This window comes from Macaca nemestrina, chromosome 2 (genome assembly GCF_043159975.1).
Source record: "Macaca nemestrina isolate mMacNem1 chromosome 2, mMacNem.hap1, whole genome shotgun sequence".
NCBI lineage: Eukaryota > Metazoa > Chordata > Mammalia > Primates > Cercopithecidae > Macaca > Macaca nemestrina.
In genome coordinates, this window is record NC_092126.1 from 84,365,223 (window position 1) to 84,383,984 (window position 18,762).

General features: G+C 37.7%; 1 protein-coding gene across 4 annotated transcripts in view; it reads right to left on the reverse strand.

Annotated features, from left to right (window-relative positions):
* The window catches only part of LOC105465688 (phospholipase D1), a 206,611-nt gene that overhangs the window by 106,932 nt on the left and 80,917 nt on the right, over window positions 1–18,762 (reverse strand). For all 4 annotated transcript variants that reach the window (XM_011714270.3, XM_071091242.1, XM_071091240.1 and 1 more), the window contains exons 7-9: window positions 16,543–16,601; window positions 15,348–15,440; window positions 2,945–3,097 (exon numbers count right to left, since the gene is read on the reverse strand). In XM_011714270.3, coding sequence (XP_011712572.2) covers window positions 2,945–3,097; window positions 15,348–15,440; window positions 16,543–16,601 — 305 coding nt within the window. The remainder of the gene's footprint in view (window positions 1–2,944; window positions 3,098–15,347; window positions 15,441–16,542; window positions 16,602–18,762) is intronic.

Genomic DNA, 18,762 nt, shown 5'->3' on the forward strand with positions numbered 1-18,762 from the left:
CTCCGGGGTTCAAGTGATTCTCCTGTCTCAGCCTCCCAAGTAGCTGGGATTACAGGCATGCACCTCCACTCCCAGCTAATTTTGTATTTTTAGTAGAGACGGGTTTCTCCATGTTGATCAGACTGGTCTTGAACTCCCAAACCTCAGGTGATCTGCCTGCCTTGGCCTCCCAAAGTGCTGGGATTACAGACATGAGTCACCGTGCTGGCTTTTTTTTTTTTTTTGAGATGGAGTCTTGTTCTGTCACCAGGCTGGAGTGCAGTGGGGCAATCTCGGCTCATTGCAACCTCTGCCTCCTGGGTTCAAGCAGTTCTCCTGCCTCAGCCTTGCAAGTAGCTCGGACTACAGGCAAGCACCACCACGCCCGGCTAATTTTTGTATTTTTAGTAGCGACAGGGTTTCACCATATTGGCCAGGCTGGTCTCAAACTCCTGACTTTGTGATCTGCCCACCTTGGCCTCCCAAAGTGCTGGGATTACAGGCGTGAGCTACCGCACCTGGCCAGGAAAACTGTTCTTTTGCAATAATAATCAATTAAACATATTGATATCAGAAAAAAAAGGATACTCATGTCCATTTGTTCATCCATTCCTATAACAAATGGACATGAGTATCCTTTCAGCCATTCCTGAGCAAATGTGAGGATTTGCTCAGGAATGCCAGGAGGGACTCTCTTGCTTCCACAGAATTTGGTGTGAGTGTGGGAGGTGGCCATCTTGCTACCACAAGGGAATCAGTCACGCTCAACATGGCTGATAAGTTCTCTTTGGTATAAGCCAGTTTGCTTTAGATTTTTCTATCACTCACAACTAAATGATCCTAAACTCGTACAGAGTTATAAATGCTAAAAAAAAAAAAAAAAAAAAAAAAATTCAGAGTGGATTCCAGAAAGTTTTTTTCTTAATGCCAAGTGTCAGAATTCTGCCTACTACTAAGAGGGAAAAATAAGTTATCCAAATTTGAAGTTTGAAGGAAAACAGAGTGTTGGAGCCAGCTGTATCCCTGCCACGTAGGCAGAAATCTACCACCATCCCAATGTAAGAAGACTATGGGTGAGGAGGGAGGTTGCTTTTTTGAGGAAATGCAATGATCCTGATGAGAAGCAGGGAAGGGGGCTGTGTTCATAGATTCTAAAAGAATTATTTATAAAGATTAACCATGTCCAAACTGCTTTCCTCAATATGTCAGAGGTAGATGCTGGCTTTTGTCTGAAAGTCATGAAGCCAGGGGGAGGCTGCTGCTGCTGGGCTGTGGAGACAGGGGAGGAGAGACATGGTGGAGCTGAGAGGAGTGAAGCATCCCCATCATGTGTGGTAAAGGAGGCTCGGGTTTCTAGGGATGGAGACAAGAGGGCACAGGAGGTGCCTGGGCTTGACCCATCCTGCAAGCACTACTCCAATTGAGCTAAAAAGCCTCTGAAAAACAGTTACGAGATGACTTTACAGAAGATAAGTAACAAGATAAGACATTATTACAGGATGTAAGTCAGAATCAAGGGGGAAAAAAGGAACTATTCCAACCATGGACATAAGAAAAGCAAAGGGAAAGAGGCAAGAAAAAAATGCTGCCTCCATAGAACCTGCAAGGCATATTAGGGAGGAATTTCAAATAAACGCAGGAAAATAAATGCCCTTCAAAAATAAGTGGGGAAATTTGGCCTTATTTGATAAAATCATGGGGGGATCTTACACCAGGAAGGAAGGTAATGAAACCTGGATGTGAATGGCCTCATTTGGCATTGACATACGAATAAGCGAGGGTGGGAAATGCAGATGAAGTGGCCAATAAAGTAAGGGACCAATGAGAACTGTGGCCAGACTTCTGTGGCTCACTGTAAAACAGGAATGTAGGAGGAAGGTGTAATGGCAGCACCATTATATTTCCAGTCACAATCTTAAATGTTCCATTCTCATAGAATATCATCAGGAAGTTCAGCATCTTTTTATACACACACACACACACACACACACACACACACACACACACAAACATGTAAATTAGTAAGGGAATATGAAGCTATGTTGTGTATGTGTACAGGGAGAAATGCATATATAGTCATATACATGATGGTGAATGAACTATATAGAGACAAATGGATATATACGTATAAAGACACACATACATGATATAACTACAATCTTCCAGAAAGATCACATACACATGTATTCACTAATAAAATCTATAATAAATAAATGTACATGAGTGTCCTTTCAAGATATCTTTCTTGGCCAGGTGGGATGGCTCAGGCCTGTTATCCCAGCACTTTGGAAGGCCGAGGAGGGCAGATCACTTGAGGTCGGGAGTTCGAGACCAGCCTGGCAAACATGGTGAAACTCCGTCTCTACCAAAAAATACAAAATTTAGTCGGGTGTGGCAGCGGGCGCCTGTAGTCCCAGCTGCTCGGTAGGCTGAAGTGGGAGAATTGCTTGAACCTGAAAGATGGAGGTTGCAGTGAGTGAAGGTTGCAGTAAGCAGAGATTGCGCCACTGCACTTCAGCCTAGGTGACAGAGTGAGACCCTGTCTCAGAGAAAAAGAAGGTATCTTTCTTAAAATATGTGTGTAACAATTTTTATAAATCAAATCACTCTTTTGGTGTTTTGTTAATTAAAGAATATTGATTTACAAAGTAAAGGTTTCATTTATTTTAAAAATGTGAACTATAGCTCTAATCTATCTGTTTAGTAAACTGGCAAATTGAGTAGTAATTTCTGTTAACATAAGCAAACATCTACATATGCGATTGTTTATTCTGACTCTGTTGCACACAGGATGCTCTTTAAAATATATACAAGGAAAAAAGTGGTTTCATTACATTGATTGAGGATGAGCTCTAAATTACAATTTTCTAACCCTTTTTAAACTCCTTTTTTACTTAAGGTTAAGGAAAAAATTGTTTTTAAGATATTTTTGTAGAAATCTTTTTTAAATATTTGAAACTTGTACCTTGAAAGATTATCAATTCGGATTCCATATTTCGTTTCTGTCTCCTTCTTCCCCACCTTAATTTTGAATTCTTTGTCTACCAGCAGGACGAAGGCAATGGCACCGCTGTCTGGTTTCATATACAGTAAAAAGGAATCTTTCACTATTAACCATCTGTAAGAAGGTAGTAAGTATTTTAAAAGTTGTATTGAGTAAATAAAATGAGAAGAACTAATTATTATGACAAATCTTAAGTAATCACTCTGGCAGACTGTAGACATAATTACATTTTCTACATAGGAGATTTATTTATTTTTAATCGCTATGAAACAAAAAACAACAACAAAACCTTTCTATTATGTTTTTCTAAGAAACAGTGTAACAAGTAATTCACAGTAATTCATTAGCTCTTTAAACACTAATGGCAAAGCTGGAGGAATGTCCCTAATATTGGCAGGTAGCACTCACAGGATGCATGATAGGAAGGGGGTTGCGGGAAGTCAGGAACCTCGAATGGAGGGACCGGCTGAAGCCATGACAGAAGAACACAAATTGTGAAGGTTTCATGGACATTTATTAGTTCCTCAAATTAATACTTTTATAATTTCTTACGCCTGTCTTTACTGCAATCTCTGAACATAAACTGTGAAAATTTCATGGACATTTATCACTTCCCCAGTCAATACTCTTGTGATTTCCTATGCCTGTCTTTACTTCAAATCTTAATCCTGTCATCTTTGTAAGCTGAGGATGTACGTTGCCTCAGGACCCTGTGATGATTGCATTAACTGCACAAATTGTTTAAACAATATAAAATCTGGGCACTTTGAAAAAAGAACAGGATAACAGCGATGTTCAGGGAACAAGGGAGATAACCATTAGGTCTGGCTGCCTGAGAGCTGGGCGAAACAGAGCCATATTTCTCTTCTTTCAAAAGCAAATAGGAGAAATATCACTGAATTCTTTTTCTCAGCAAGGAACAGCCCTGAGAAAGAGAATGCATTGCCAGGGGTAGGTCTCTAAAATGGCTGCTCTGGGAATGTCTGTCTTTTATGGTTGCAGATAAGGGATGAAATAATCCCCGGTCTCCCGTAGCACTCCCAGGCCTATTAGGACGAGGAAATTCCCACCTAAGTAAATTTTAGTCAGACCAGTTGTCTGCTCTCAAACCCTGTCTCCTGATACGATGTTATCAATGACAATGTGTGCCTGAAACTTCATTAGCAATTTTAATTTTGCCCCAGTCCTGTGATCGTGTCCTGACTCCATTTTTCTTGTAATATTTTATTACCTTGTGAAGCATGTGGTCTCTGTGACCCACACCCTATTCATACACTCCCTCTCCTTTGAAAATCACTAATAAAAACTTGCTGGTTTTGCAGCTTAGGGGGCATCACTGAACCTGCTGACATGTGATGTCTCCCCCAGATACCCGGCTTTAAAATTTCTCTCTTTTGTACTCTTTCCCTTTATTTCTCAGACCGGCCAACACTTAGGGAAATAGAAAAGAACCTATGTGAAATAATGTTGAATTATCGGGGGTGGGTTCCCCCAATAGAAGGGCAAGACCAAGGAGATGGAATCCATTTACAGTGAATGCAAATGATAACTTCATAAGGCTGCATATAGCAACATGTATTCCTATTTGCCTGCAATTATAGAGTGATTGACTGAATTATTTGAAAACTGAAGTAACAAAATGGGCATAATAGCGCATATCAAAGTAAAGCACTCTAGGTACTTCCACATTATGGAATAGTAAGGTTGGAACATCTGAATATAAAATAAGTAATACTGTAAATATAGCATGGGAACTCAGTATTTAAAATATATCTATAATAAATCTCTACTGAAACTGGGAATTGCATTATGTTTTAATGGCTTTGTAACTTGGAATTTAATGTAGACAAACCTACATTGATTTCCACATAGTTTCATTTCATTAATTTGTTTTTTAATACATAAGCTATCTCCTTTCTAATAAAAGGGCATAGAATGGATTTAGGATAACTTACAGCAAAGAACATATGTGGTATAGCTCAAAAAAGGAAAAATGTCGAGGTCACAGAAAGTAAATACCTAAAATACCTAACCACAAAGGTAAATATAATTACAGAGATGACACACTCATGTGGGTATAAGCTTCCTGGTTTTTCTTGTCAAATGAATATATTAAAGAAATAAGTGGATTTCCTCCAAAACTAAATTCCAAACAAAGCTTCTCATTTGGGACCTAACATAAGACAACTGAACAACATAATGAATAATATTCCTGATAACAATTTTCAAAGCAAATATAGAAATTATACATTTTATAAGAGTTCTTATAATGCTCCTCAAGACAAATACCAAGGCTATGATATCAAAGGGTAACCCAGTTTTCCCAGCACTGTTTACTGAAGAGTGTGCACTTTCCCCACAGAACGTTTTTGATGCCTTTGGAAAAATCAGTAGGCTATAGATACATGGATTAATTTCTGAGTTCTCTATTCTGTCCTACTAGTCGTGTGTCTGTTTTATACCAGTATCATACTGTTTTGGTTACTATAGCTTTGTAATATGTTTTGAAGCCAGGTAGTGTGATGCCTCTAGCTTTGGTTTGTTTGTTTTTTTTGTTGTTTTGCTCAGGATTGCTTTGACTGCTCAGGGTCTTTTGTGGTTTTATATGAGTTTTAGGATTGTTTTTTCTATTTCTGTGAAAATGTCATTAGTATTTTGATCGGGTTGCACTTAATCTGTAGATTGCTTTGGATGGTATGGTCATTTTAACAGTATTAATTCTTCTGATCCTCTTCAATTTTTTTTCATTGGTGTCTTGTAGTTGTTCTTTTTACCAGTCATTAGATATTAGGGTAATTTGATGCTTGGCTTTTATTGAAAGCTCTTCTTAATTATGCCATTCATAAAAACTCCTCTGATGTCTTCCCTTTTTCTTTTTTGTCAATAGATATATTTTTTTCTTTTAACTTTTACTTTAGACTCAGAGGTACACTTACAGGTTTGTTAAATAGGTAAACTTGCGTCACAGGGGTTTAGTGTACAGATTGCTTCGTCACCCAGGTACTAAGCATAGTATTTGACAGGCATTTTTTTTTCTGATTCTTTCCCTCCTCCCACCCGCCACCCTCAAGTAGGCCCTAGTATCTGTTGTTGCCCTCTTTGTGTCCATGAGTTCTCGTTATTTAGCTCCCAGTTATAAGTGAGAACATGTGGTATTGGGTTTCCTGTTCCTGTGTTAGTTTGCTAAGGACAATGGTCTCCAGCTCCATCCACATTGCTGCAAAGTACATGATTTCATATGCTGTGTTGTAGATGTACTACATTTTCTTTATCCAGTCTACCATGGATGGGCATTTAGGTTGATTCCATGTCTTTGCTATTGTAAATTGTGCTGCAGTGAAAATACACGTGCATGTGTCTTTACGGTAGAATGATTTATAGTCCTCTGGGTATATACCCAATAATGGAACTGCTGGGTCGAATGGTAATACTATTTTTAGTTCTTTGGGGAATCATCACACTGTTTTCCACAATGGCTGAACTAATTTACGCTCCAACCAGCAGCATATAAGCATTTCCTTTTTTCTGCAACCTCGTCAGCATCTGTTTTTTTGTTTGTTTTTTGATAGCCATTCTGACTGGTGTGAGATGATATCTCATTGTGGTTTTGATTTGCATTTCTCTAATGATCAGTGATGTTAAGTATTTTTTCAAATGTTTCTTGGCCACATGTATGTCTTCTTTTGAAAAGTGTTTGTTCATGTCCATTGCCCACTTTTTAATGGAATTGTTTGGTTTTGCTTGTAAATTTGTTTAAATTCCTTATAGATACTGGCTATTAGATCTTTGTCAGAAGCACAGTTTGCAAATATTTTCTTGCATTCTGTAGGTTGTCTGTCTACTCTGTTGATAAATTCTTTTGCTGTGCAGAAGTTCTTTAGTTTAATTAGATCCTATTTGTCAATTTTTGATTTTGTTGCAATTACTTTTGGTGTCTTCATCATGAAATCTTTGCCAGTTCCTATGTCCAGCATGGTTTTTCCTAGGTTGTCTTCCAGGGTTTTTACAGTTTTAGGTTTTACGTTTAAGTTTCTAGTCTAACTTGCATTGCATTTTGTATATGGCCTAAGGAAGGGGTCCAGTTTCAATCTTCTGCATATGGCTAGCCAGTTACCCCAGCATCATTTATTAAGGACGAAGTCCTTTTCCCATTGCTTGTTTTTGTCAGCTTTGTTGAAGATCAGATGGTTGTAGGTGTGCAGTATTATTTCTGGGCTCTCTAATTCTGTTCCATTGGTCTATATGTCTGTTTTTGTACCAGTACTGTACTGTATTGGTTACTGTTGCCCTGTAGTGTAGTTTGGAGTCACATAACATCATGTCTCCAGCTTTGTTCTTTTTGCTTGGCATTGCCTTGGCTATTCAGGCTCTTTGTTGGTTCCATTTGAATTTTAAAATAGTTTTTTCTAGTTTTGTGAAGAATGTTATAGGTAGTTTGATAGGAATAGCATTGAATCTGTAGATTGCTTTGGGCAGTATGGTCATTTTAATGATGTTGTTTCTTCCTATCCATAAACATGGAATATTTTTCCATTTGTTTGTGTCACCTCTGATTTCTTTGAGCAGTATTTTGTAATTCTCATTGTAGAGATCTTTCACCTCCCTAGTTAGCTGTATTCCTAGGTATTTTATTCTTTTTGTGGCAATTGTGAATGGGATTGCCTTCCTGATTTGATTGGAAAGCAATCCCATTCACAATTGGCTTGATTGTTGTTGGTGTATAGGAATGCTAGTGATTTTTCTACATTGATTTTGTATCCTGAAACATTGCTGAAGATGTTTATCAGCTCAAGGAGCTTTTGGGAAAAGACTATGGAGTTTTCTAGATACAGAAACATGTCATCTACAAACGAGAATAGTTTCTCTTCCTCTTTTCCTATTTGGATGCCTTTTATTTCTTTCTCTTGCCTCATTGCTCTGGCCAGGACTTCCAATACTATGTTGAATAGGAATGGTGACACAGGGCATCCTTATCTTGGGCCAATTTTCAAAAGGAATGCTTCCAGCTCATCCAGTCAGTATGATGTTGATGGTGGGTTTGTCATATATGGCTCTTATTATTTTTGAAGTATGTTCCTTCAATGCATAGTTTATTGAGGGTTGTTAAAATGAAGGGATGTTGAATTTTATCAAAAGCCGTTCCTGCATCTATTGAGATAATCATGTAGTTTTTACCTTTTGTTCTGTTTATGTGATGAATCAAATTTATCAATTTGCATATGTTGAACCAACTTTGTAACCTGAGGATAAAGTCTACTTGATCATGGTAGATTAGCTTTTTGATGTGCTGTTGGATTGTGGTTTGAAGGAGACTGAGATATAAAAAACCATATAAAAGATGAACAAATCTAGGAGTTGGTTCTTTCAAAAAATTACTAAGATAAATCAAAACCAGACTGATAAAGAAGAAAAGAGAGAAGATCCAAATAAACACTATTAGAAATGACAAAGAGGACATTGCCATTGATCCCACAGAAATACAAATAACTGTCAGAGACTACTATGAACAACTCCATGCACAAAAACTAGAAAACCTACAAGAAACAGATAAATTCCTGCACACATACATCCCCCTCAAGACTGAACCAGGAAGAAACTGAATCCTTGAGTGGACCAATAATCAGCTCTGAATTAGAATCAGTAACAAATAGGCTACCAACCAAAATACAAAAACAAAAAGCCCAGGATCAGGCGATTCATAGCCAAATTCTACAAGATGTACAAAGAAGAGCTAGTACCATTCCTACTGAAACTATGCCAAACAATTGAGGAGGAAGAACTCCTACCCAACTCATTCTATGAGGCCAGCAGCATCCTAACACCAAAACCTGACAGAGACACAACACAAAAGAGAAGACTTCAGGCCAATATCTTTTATGAACATAGATGCAAAACACCTCAACAAGATTTTTTTTTCTTTCTCAGGAATATATATATATCAAGAAATACATCTATCAACCAGCCTTCTAGGAGTTAGCACCATCTGCACAGGGATCAAGTGCCTGCCCTGAAGTCAGCCTCCCTGGGCTCCAATTCTATCTGCCACTCACTGCTTGTGCGAACTTCAGTGATTGAGCATGATGTCGAAATCTATAACATGAGGACAACATAAGACCTGTAACATGAGGACCTAACAGTAACATCAAGTTCATAAGTATTCATGAAGGATTAACTGAGATAACTCACGTATTCATGAAGGATTAACTGAGATAACTCATGCACATACTTAGCACAGTGCCTGGCCCCAATACATGCGAACTATTATAACTAACCTTGTTCTAAACCATGTGAGATTATGGTCTGTTTTAAAAAGATACTTTCTGCCTGTTTTACTACTTGTCATGGCATTAAAATGCAGATAAGCCCACTTGAGCCAGCCCTCCCTTTCTCAGCCTCATCTCCTACTGTTGTCTCCCACAATGTTGATCAATGTTGGGTCTTCTTTAGACTTGCCAGGTTTCTTCTTTGGGCTCTGTTGTTGCTGTTCCTCTGTCTAAAAACTTTCTTCTAGACAATTCCATGGACAGTCTCTTGTCAATCAAACTTCTCCTTAAAAATCCTTCTACAGGCAGTCTACTGGATCCAAAAAAAGCTATTCTCCATCACCCCTGCCTCATCACCCCAACTCTACTCCATCATGTCCTGCTTTAGCTTCTTTGTTGCACATCTGGAAGTATTTGTCTTCTTGTTTATTGTCTGTCTCCTACAGTACAGCGTAAGATCCCTGGGAACAGGGAATGTGCCTATCGCGTCTACTACTATCTGCCCAATGGCTAGCATTATCTTCTAGCAGCCCAGAGCAAGCTTTCAGGCAAGGCCACCAACTCACCTAAAGAATGGCTGGATGAATGGATTCCAGAGAGTAAATAAAACCATTTAGACACTATCACTGTCTAAAAATTTTAATTATTGGTACAGCTCAGAGTTCACTAAAGTAAACACTAAGTAAGAAAGTGCTAAGAAATTAAAAATAATGGCAAAAACCACAATTACTTTTGTACCACCATAATAAATGCTAAATTTATTTCTTAACATCTATATATCTCTTTTTCTTAAGACATTATTTGAGATAAGAAAGTTAACTTCCTACCAGGTGCAGAGAAGTTGCTCAATAAATGTGCTGTTGAAGCAGATGTTCTACATTGTAGGAAGAAATGTTTTCTCTGTTTGTCTTTTTTTAAACTTACCTCTCAGACAAGGTCATTATGAGACCTGATTGAAAGTTCAATTTCCTTGTTTGCCTTACTACAATTTGTCATAGAATACATTAAAAAGTGATCAGAATGTATTTTTATGGGTACAAGTAAAAAAAAGTTATGAAGGAGTATCACCTTTAAAAGTAAGTCTCATTTAGACATTAATAAAATAGTTGTCTTGGCCAGGTGCTGTGACTCCCACCAGTAATCCTAGCACTTTGGAAGGCCAAGGCGGGCAGATCACTTGAGCTCAGGAGTTCAAGACCAGCCTGGGCAAGATGGCAAAACCCCATCTTTACAAAAAAATACAAAAATTAGCCAGGTGTGGTGGTACGCACCTGTATCCCTGCTACCTGGGGGGCTGAGGTGGGAGGATTGCTTGAGCTCAGGAGGTCGAGGCTGCAGTGAGCCGAGATTGTACCACTGCACTCCAGCCTTGGTGACAAGGTGAGACCCTGTCTCCAAAAAAAAAAAAAAAAAAAAAGCCTGTGACTGTGAGAAACTTTCTAAACTACTTTTGTCAACTATATGTTATCCTCTATATATGCTTTCTGGTATTTTAAATCCCAAAAATGTGACTCAGAGAATACTTATTATTAATATGGAACCAGGGCTTTAATCTTCACAGAAAGATGTACACAATTTACAGTGATGATACATTTCATTCCAGGGAGGATCGTATCTTTTTAGATTGTCCTCATTGACTTATTATGTAAACTAGTTCAACCATTGTGGAAAACAGTGTGGCGATTCCTCAAGGATCTAGAACTAGAAATACCATTTGACCCAGCCATCCCATTACTAGGGATATACCCAAAGGATTATAAATCATGCTGCTATAAAGACACATGCACACGTATGTTCATTGTGGCACTATTCACAGTAGCAAAGACTTGGAACCAACCCAAATGTCCATCAGTGACAGACTGGATTAAGGAAATGTGGCACATATACACCATGGAATACTATGCAGCCATAAAAAAGGATGAGTTTGTGTCCTTTGTAGGGACATGGACGCAGCTGAAAACCATCATTCTCAGCAAACTATCGCAAGAACAGAAAACCAAATACCACATGTTCTCACTCATAGGTGGGAAGTGAACAATGAGAACAATTGGACACAGGATCCTTCCTGGTGTGTGAAGGATCATCACACACCGGTTCCTATTGTGGGGAGGGGTTAAGGGGGAGGGATAGTATTAGGAGATATACCTAATGTAAGTGACGAGTTAATGGGTGCAGCACACCAACATGGCACATGTATACATATGTAACAAACCTGCACGTTGTGCACATGTACCCTAGAACTTAAAGTAAAATAATAATAATAATAATAAATTTAATCCAAAGTTTAAAAAGAGGGGGCATATTTCTTCTATGTAACAAAGTATTTCCCTCACCTTTCCTAGCTGCTGCTTCTCATAAGGGTTAAATCCAAATGTCAGTTTTTCAGGGAGCCTTTCCTTGACTCCCAGAGCTAAAGTCACCCTCTCTAATCCCCAAATCCCTCACAGAACACTTTTCCCCTTTAAAGCTCTCATCGCTACCTGAATTTATACAATTTACATTAATTGTTAGCTTAGTGCCTGCATTTCCCCTCTAATAGAACTCCATGAGGGCAGAGACTTCATCTTGTTCACTACTTTTTCACAAGAGTATGTCACAATCTGGCATATATTAGGCACTCGATAAATGACCGAATAAACCAGACCATGGCTTCCATTCCTTGAGCTGATGCCTTCGGTTGGTTGAGTTGTCCCAGAAGTAAACTCTGAGATACGGATGTATACAAAGGAGTTTAATAAGGGGGCACCAGGAAGCACCATTAGGGAAGGATAGAAAGAAAGAGCAAGGAAGGAAGCCACAGAGAGTGGATTTTCATGCGTTTTATTGTGAGCAACTGTGCCGTAACCCAGCTGAGGAACGCTGGGACACAGTGTAGAGAATGCTGCAGAATCACCCCACCTGAGGAGCAGGGGCTGGACTCTGATCAGTTCTTGGCTGATGGCTGCTCTGGGGAGCTGCTGACACTTCCCAGACTGCTGTGCACACAGACAGATGGGTTCTGACAGCCTCCAGAATCTTTGGTCAAAGAATCACAAATGCTTAAGGTTACAGTCTGAAAACTGTGGTTGGTATGTAGCAGCTGACTTGGGCACTTAATTACTAGGGAGGAATGGTCAGAAGGAATCCCCAAGTTTCTAGAAGTTAGAGAAGTGTATTTGAAAGCAAATACATTTTTTAGTATATTATTTCCCTTTTTATTTTAGTAAAACTTTTTTCCTTTACAAAAATTTTCAATTTTCTTTAATCTTCTGATCTTTTCCTTATAATTTCTTCTGTCCTTTCAAAGTCCACAAAGTAAAGGCCCAACTTAATGGTATTTTTTGTTGGGAGTATATCTTAAATTGATATGTGTAAAGGTAGATGCCAGTATTAATTTTATACATTTTGAATATACACATAGCTCAATTCCACATTTATCATTTTCAATTTGGGGGAAATATTATATATACAGATAAAATATTTATAACTGATTTCTTAAGTGTTGTAATAGTTTTTCAAAACCCCAGTACATTGTTATTGCAACAGTTTTTGTCTATTATTTGCCAAACTTGGGGGATACAGATAAGAATCAGATGAAAATATTGTTCCTCAAGGAGTTTTTAATTGGTAAGACGTAAGACATAAAATAAAGTTTTCTGTCTATATTACACTTACCATGATAAACATTTTTCACAAATGTAAGTCTAAAATTACCATCCCTGAAGTCTGCACAATTTTACTTAAGTTTTTTTTAAAGTGTACAGTTTAGTTTGATGTTTAGCATATTCACAAAGTTGTATAACCGTCACCACTATCTAGTTCCAAAATATTTTCATTGGCCCAAAAAGAAACCCCATACTAGTATCAAATTAATACAAAGCAACCTCCTCCCCATTCCCTGCAAACAAACCCTTTATCTACTTCTGTCTCTACAGATTTGTCTATTCTGAATATTTCATATAAATAAGAATCATATAATATGTGCCTTTCTGTATCTGGATTTTTTCATTTACCATGTTTTCAAGGTTCATCCACATTATAGTATGTATCAGAACTTCATATGCTTTTTCATTTAATTTTAAATTTTTATTCAGATGAATTCACATATCATAAAACTTACCTTTTAAAAGTTTACAATGCAAAGGTTTTTAGCATATTCACAAAGTTGTGCAACCGTCACTACCATCTTATGTCAGAATATTTTCATCACCCCATAAAGAAACTCCATGACCATCAGTGGTCTTCATTTCTTTTCTTTTTTTAATTTATTTTTCATTTCTGTGGGTACCTAGTAGGTCTATATATTTATGGGGTATATGACATACTTTGATACAAGCATACAATGTGTAATAATCACATCAGGATAAATGGGGTATCCATCACCTCAAGCATTATCCTTTATGTTACAAACAATTCAGTTATACTTTTAGTTATTTTAAAACATACAATTAAACTAGTATTGACTATAGTCACCTGTTGTGCTATCAAATACTAGATCTTAATTATCCCATTTGTTTGTATCCCTTAACCATCCCCACTACCCGCCTCCATGCTGCCTTTCCCCCAGCCTCTGATAAAATCTCCATGAGTTCAACTGTTTTAATTTTTAGCTCCGACTAGTAACTGAGAACATGCAAAGATTGTCTTTCTGTGCCTGGCTTATTTAACTTAACATAATGACCTCTAGATCCATCCATGTTGTTGCAAATGACAGGATCTCATTCTTTTCTATGGCTGGATAGTACTCCATTGTGTATATGTACCACATTTTCTTTATCCATTCATCTGTTGATGAACACCTGAGTTGCTTCCAAATCTTGGCTATTGTGAATAGTGCTGCAACAAAGATGGAAGTGCAGATATATCTTCGATATACTGATTTCCTTCTTTTGGGTATATACCTAGAAGTGGAATTGCTAGATCATATGGTAGCTGTATTTTGAGTTTTTTGAGGAACCTCAAACTGTTCTCCATAGTGGTTGCACTAATTTACATGCCCATCAACAGTGTATGATGGTTCCCCTTTCTCCATATCCTCACCAGCATTTGTTACTGCCTGTCTTTTGGATAAAAGCCATTTTAACTGGAGTGGATGATATCTCATTGTGGTTTTCATTTGCATTTCTCTGATGATCAATGATATTGAGCACCTTTTCATACACCAGTTTGCCATTTGTATGTCTTCTTTCAAGAAATGTATATTCAGATCTTTTGCCTATTTTTAAATCAGATTATTTTTAAATCAGATTTTTTTTCCCCGTAGAGTTCTTTCTGGTTCTTAATCCCTTATTCCACAGGTAGTTTGTAGGTATTTTCTCCCATTTTGTGGTTTATCTCTTCACTTTGTTGATTGTTTCCTTTGCTGTGCAGAAGGTTTTTAACTTGATGTGATTTATTCCTTTTACGGCTGGATAATATTCCACTGTATGGGAATACCACATTTTTGTTTATTCATTCATCAATTGATGAACATTTGAATTGTTTCCACTTGTAAGGCTATTATCCATAATACTGCTATTATAATACTGCTATGGAAAAGTTTTAGTGTAGACATATTTTTTTCAGTTCTCCTAGGTAAATCCCTGGAATTGCTGGGACATGTGGAAACTACGTTTAACAGTTTAAAGAACTGCCAAACTGTTTTCCAAAGTGGCTGCACCATTTTACGTTTCCATTAGCAATATCTGAGGTTTCTCTACAGAAAATATTCCAGTTTCTCTACACCCTCACCACCATTTGTTATTGTCCATCCCTTTGATTATAGCCATCCTAACGGTGTGAAATTGTATCTCACTGTGGATTTGATTTACATTTCCATAATGACTAGTAATGTTGAGCATCTTTTTGTATACTTACTAGCCATTTGTACATCTTCTTTGGCTAGCCAATTTGTGCCTTCTGTGTCCTTGGGTTTTCATGAATATAATTTGTACACTTAGCCTACAAGTTCAGCTTTGGGTAGAATATTTAAATGAATGCTGGAACTTGGATTTTAAAATATAACTAAAAATTTCTTCTGTCATGACTTTTAAAGGATTTATAATTTAAAACTGGTATGTAAAACTAACCCAAATACCCAGTGTATTAAAACAAACAAACACACAAAACTTACTAATTCCTACCTTTTTGACCATCTGTAGCAGGCTCTTCCCTGACCACAGCAATTCAAGCCTGGTATTCTGTGTCCTCCAGATCTTTTCATTATCATACCTTCTCTGAAATAGACATAAAATTAACCCATCACCTTCAAATCTCCTGCTCCCACTTAGCTTGTATAGCCTCCCAACATGGGACTAAATAAACCATCTCATTCTCACATGACTTTCCTCCCTACTCTCTCCTCCTCGCTCTCAACTAGCTCAGTACCCTAATTGTTAGGCTGGGTACTCTAGAGATGAACCCTAAGATATACTGGTGAGATATAGCCCCTTCAGCATTCGGGGCGGTGTGATTCTGTTGTGCACTACACAGGACCTTAAGCATTCTGTCTCCTGGCTCTAAATGTTGAGTGTTCCCTCCTCAACATTGTGACACTGTGACAAACTAAAAAAAGACTCCATGCATTTCCACATGCCTGCACAGGGATGCTTTACCTGCTGTTGAGACCATGGTGCATCTCACACACAGATTCCAGGACATCCCTGCGTCTCTTCACGCACAGTTCTAGCAAACTAACAAACTGGTTGAGCTAATTGAGCCATGCCAAAGGAAGCAGAGCACAGCTACTAGTTTTGAAAACAATATCTTAATTCTGAAAAATGTGACAAGAAAAAGCAATAACAAAGGCTAAACTTAAAAAAAAAACTTTTTGAAACAACTATCAACAGTGCTCTTAACTAGAACGTGAAAGTTAAGCTCTTTATGTTTTCAAGCTCTAATATTGTGAAGGAAAATCATAAACTTCCATCTGGTTATACAACATATATTTTACATAGTATTATTTTAAAGTAATCATTAAAATGAGTGTAAACATTTAACTTTATAAGGGATTATAAAAGGAGATCTTATATATTGGATTTTTAATGTATTCTCCTACACATCATACTTGCTATAGGTATTGGACACTTCCACTGTTGGGTTAGAAAGAATCTGTGCTGTAAGCACATGACAAAGACAGTGGAGCAGTTGCTACCATTGTTTATCACGGGAGATGCTCTGATTTGTATGAGTAATTCCATCAGTTGCTTTAACTCTACTGGGGAGAAGAGAAGCTAGCAGTAAAGCCAGGAGGACTCTATCACCATGGCATGCTGCTATATTAAGTGTTAATGCATATCAACTTTTCATACTTCTCTTTCAAGGTTTATTGCAACTTACATGCCCTTTGGTCCCAAATCATGGATGAAAGATAGCTGGCTTATATCAAGAAACTCTGTCTGAAAAGAGGCAAAAAAATCCATCTTTAGCAAGCAAAACAATTCAAATTTATGCATTAAAAAACATGTATTAGGTATAGCTGTGTGTAAATACTGTTTGGTGTGTTCCACAGACTACAGAGATCAATAATAATGGCATTGCCCTAAAAGAGTGCAGATTAGAAGTATATAAATAATGAAGACACACCCTACTAGATCTTCTAAATCTCAAAAGAGTGATGTGTGCTCTAAGATATAGAGATAAAATGCTCAAGAAGCTTGGAGAGAGAGAGAGTCTATTCCCAATATTCTTTCATGTTTGTTTTTGTTGTGCAGGGTGGATATTGTGTGGCACAGTGTACACTCAAACAATAAAAGAATGTGAGAAGCAAGTGATACTGGTGCAGGACCTGGAAGATGGACTCGATTTGGGCACACGGAAATGGGAGATGAATGGGGGGCTAGAACAGAAGGTCCAAAAAGGTTATAGGATGTACAGTTGGGTTACAGTGAGTAAAATGAAGGAAAAAATGAAAAATTAAACAGGCTGAAAAGAGAGTGGGGAGGGCTTTGAACATCAGGCATAACAAAAAGAATGATTTTTAATGAGTTGAAGAGGAAGAGAATTTTAGGCCCACCTTCACTGTATTGGAAGGTTAAAAACTGTAAATATTATAACAACAACTGTGGCTGTGCTTACTGAGTGCTATGCGTTGGTGTTATGCTAAACATTTTTCATGCATTATCTCAAACCCCTTTGAAGCAGGTGCTATATTTCCCATTGTACAGAAGAGGAAACTGAGGTTTAGAGTAGGCATAAGCAAATATTTTCCACAAAGAGTCAGACAGTAAATATTTTGGGCTTTGTGGGCATACATTTCATTTTGCAGTTACTCTGCTGTTGTAGCACGGAAATAGCCATAGACACATATATAAATGAATAACTGTGGTTGTATTCCAATAAAACCTTATTTATGGATATAAAACACGAAGATAATCTAATTTTTATGTGTCACAAAATATTATTATTCATTTGATTTTTTCAACCACTTAAAAATATAAAAACTATTCTTAGTTCACAGAACATACAAAAACAGGCAATGGGCAATGGGGAGGATTTGGTCCACGGGCCCTAGTTTGCAGGCCTCTGTTTTAGAGAAGTCAAGTAAGTTGTCCAAGATGACACAGTTAAGAAAGGATTACCTCAGTATGATTAACTCATTATGAAGTCAGACCAAAGTCAGCGCCCTCAAAACTAAGCTGCAAAAGCCAAAAGTCATTCAACATTTATCTAAATCAAATTGCATTCCTTGCGTATTCTAGGTAGGTGAGAGCCAGATGTAAATGTGGAGGCATAGAGGGAAAAACAAATCAACATTATGTAATGGTTAGCATATGCAGATTTGCAGATTTTTAAAAAACGTGACAAAGAATAAGTTCAGTTCCTTACACCATGTCAATAACAGCCTTGATAGACAACAGAGACAAAAAGGATACTCTCCCAGCATTAGGAAGCAGATGGGAGACCAAATATAGAAAACACTCCCCTCAATGAAGTTCTGTGGGATGAACCACCCTAGATGCATGTGAAAGTAGTTACAGAGTTATAGAGTAGTGGAGGGCAACCACCTCCTAGCTGACATGACATCATCACAGAGGCAGGGGCATTTGATCTAGGTTTGTAAATGGGATTAACAAAACAAAAGTTTTCCATGACAGTTTTATATGTGATTGGACATATCTAACACTACTCTTGTTAAAAAAAAAAAAAATTACAAATATCTCAAGACTTTCTATCCTTGTAAGGTTAATTTAAATGCTTGCATTTTTCTCTTTTCTTGGGGTTATTTGCAGAAAATAGTCTTTAAAATTCAAAAAGACTTATCTTTTTAAAATCCTAAGTCAAAGGTATCTTCATACAGCATTTTTTAAATTGAGAATTTAAAAAGTCAAGGACTCACCCAGGCATACTGGCTCACGCCTGTAATCCTGGCATTTTGGAAGGCCAAGGTGGGTGGATCACTTGAGGTCAATAGTTCAAGACCAGCCTGGCCAACATGGCAAAACCCCATCTCTACTAAAAGTACAAAAATTAGCCGAGTGTGGTGGTGCATGCCTGTAATTCCAGCTACTCAGGAGGCAGAGGCTGAGGCAGGAGAATCACTCGAACCCGGGAGGTGAG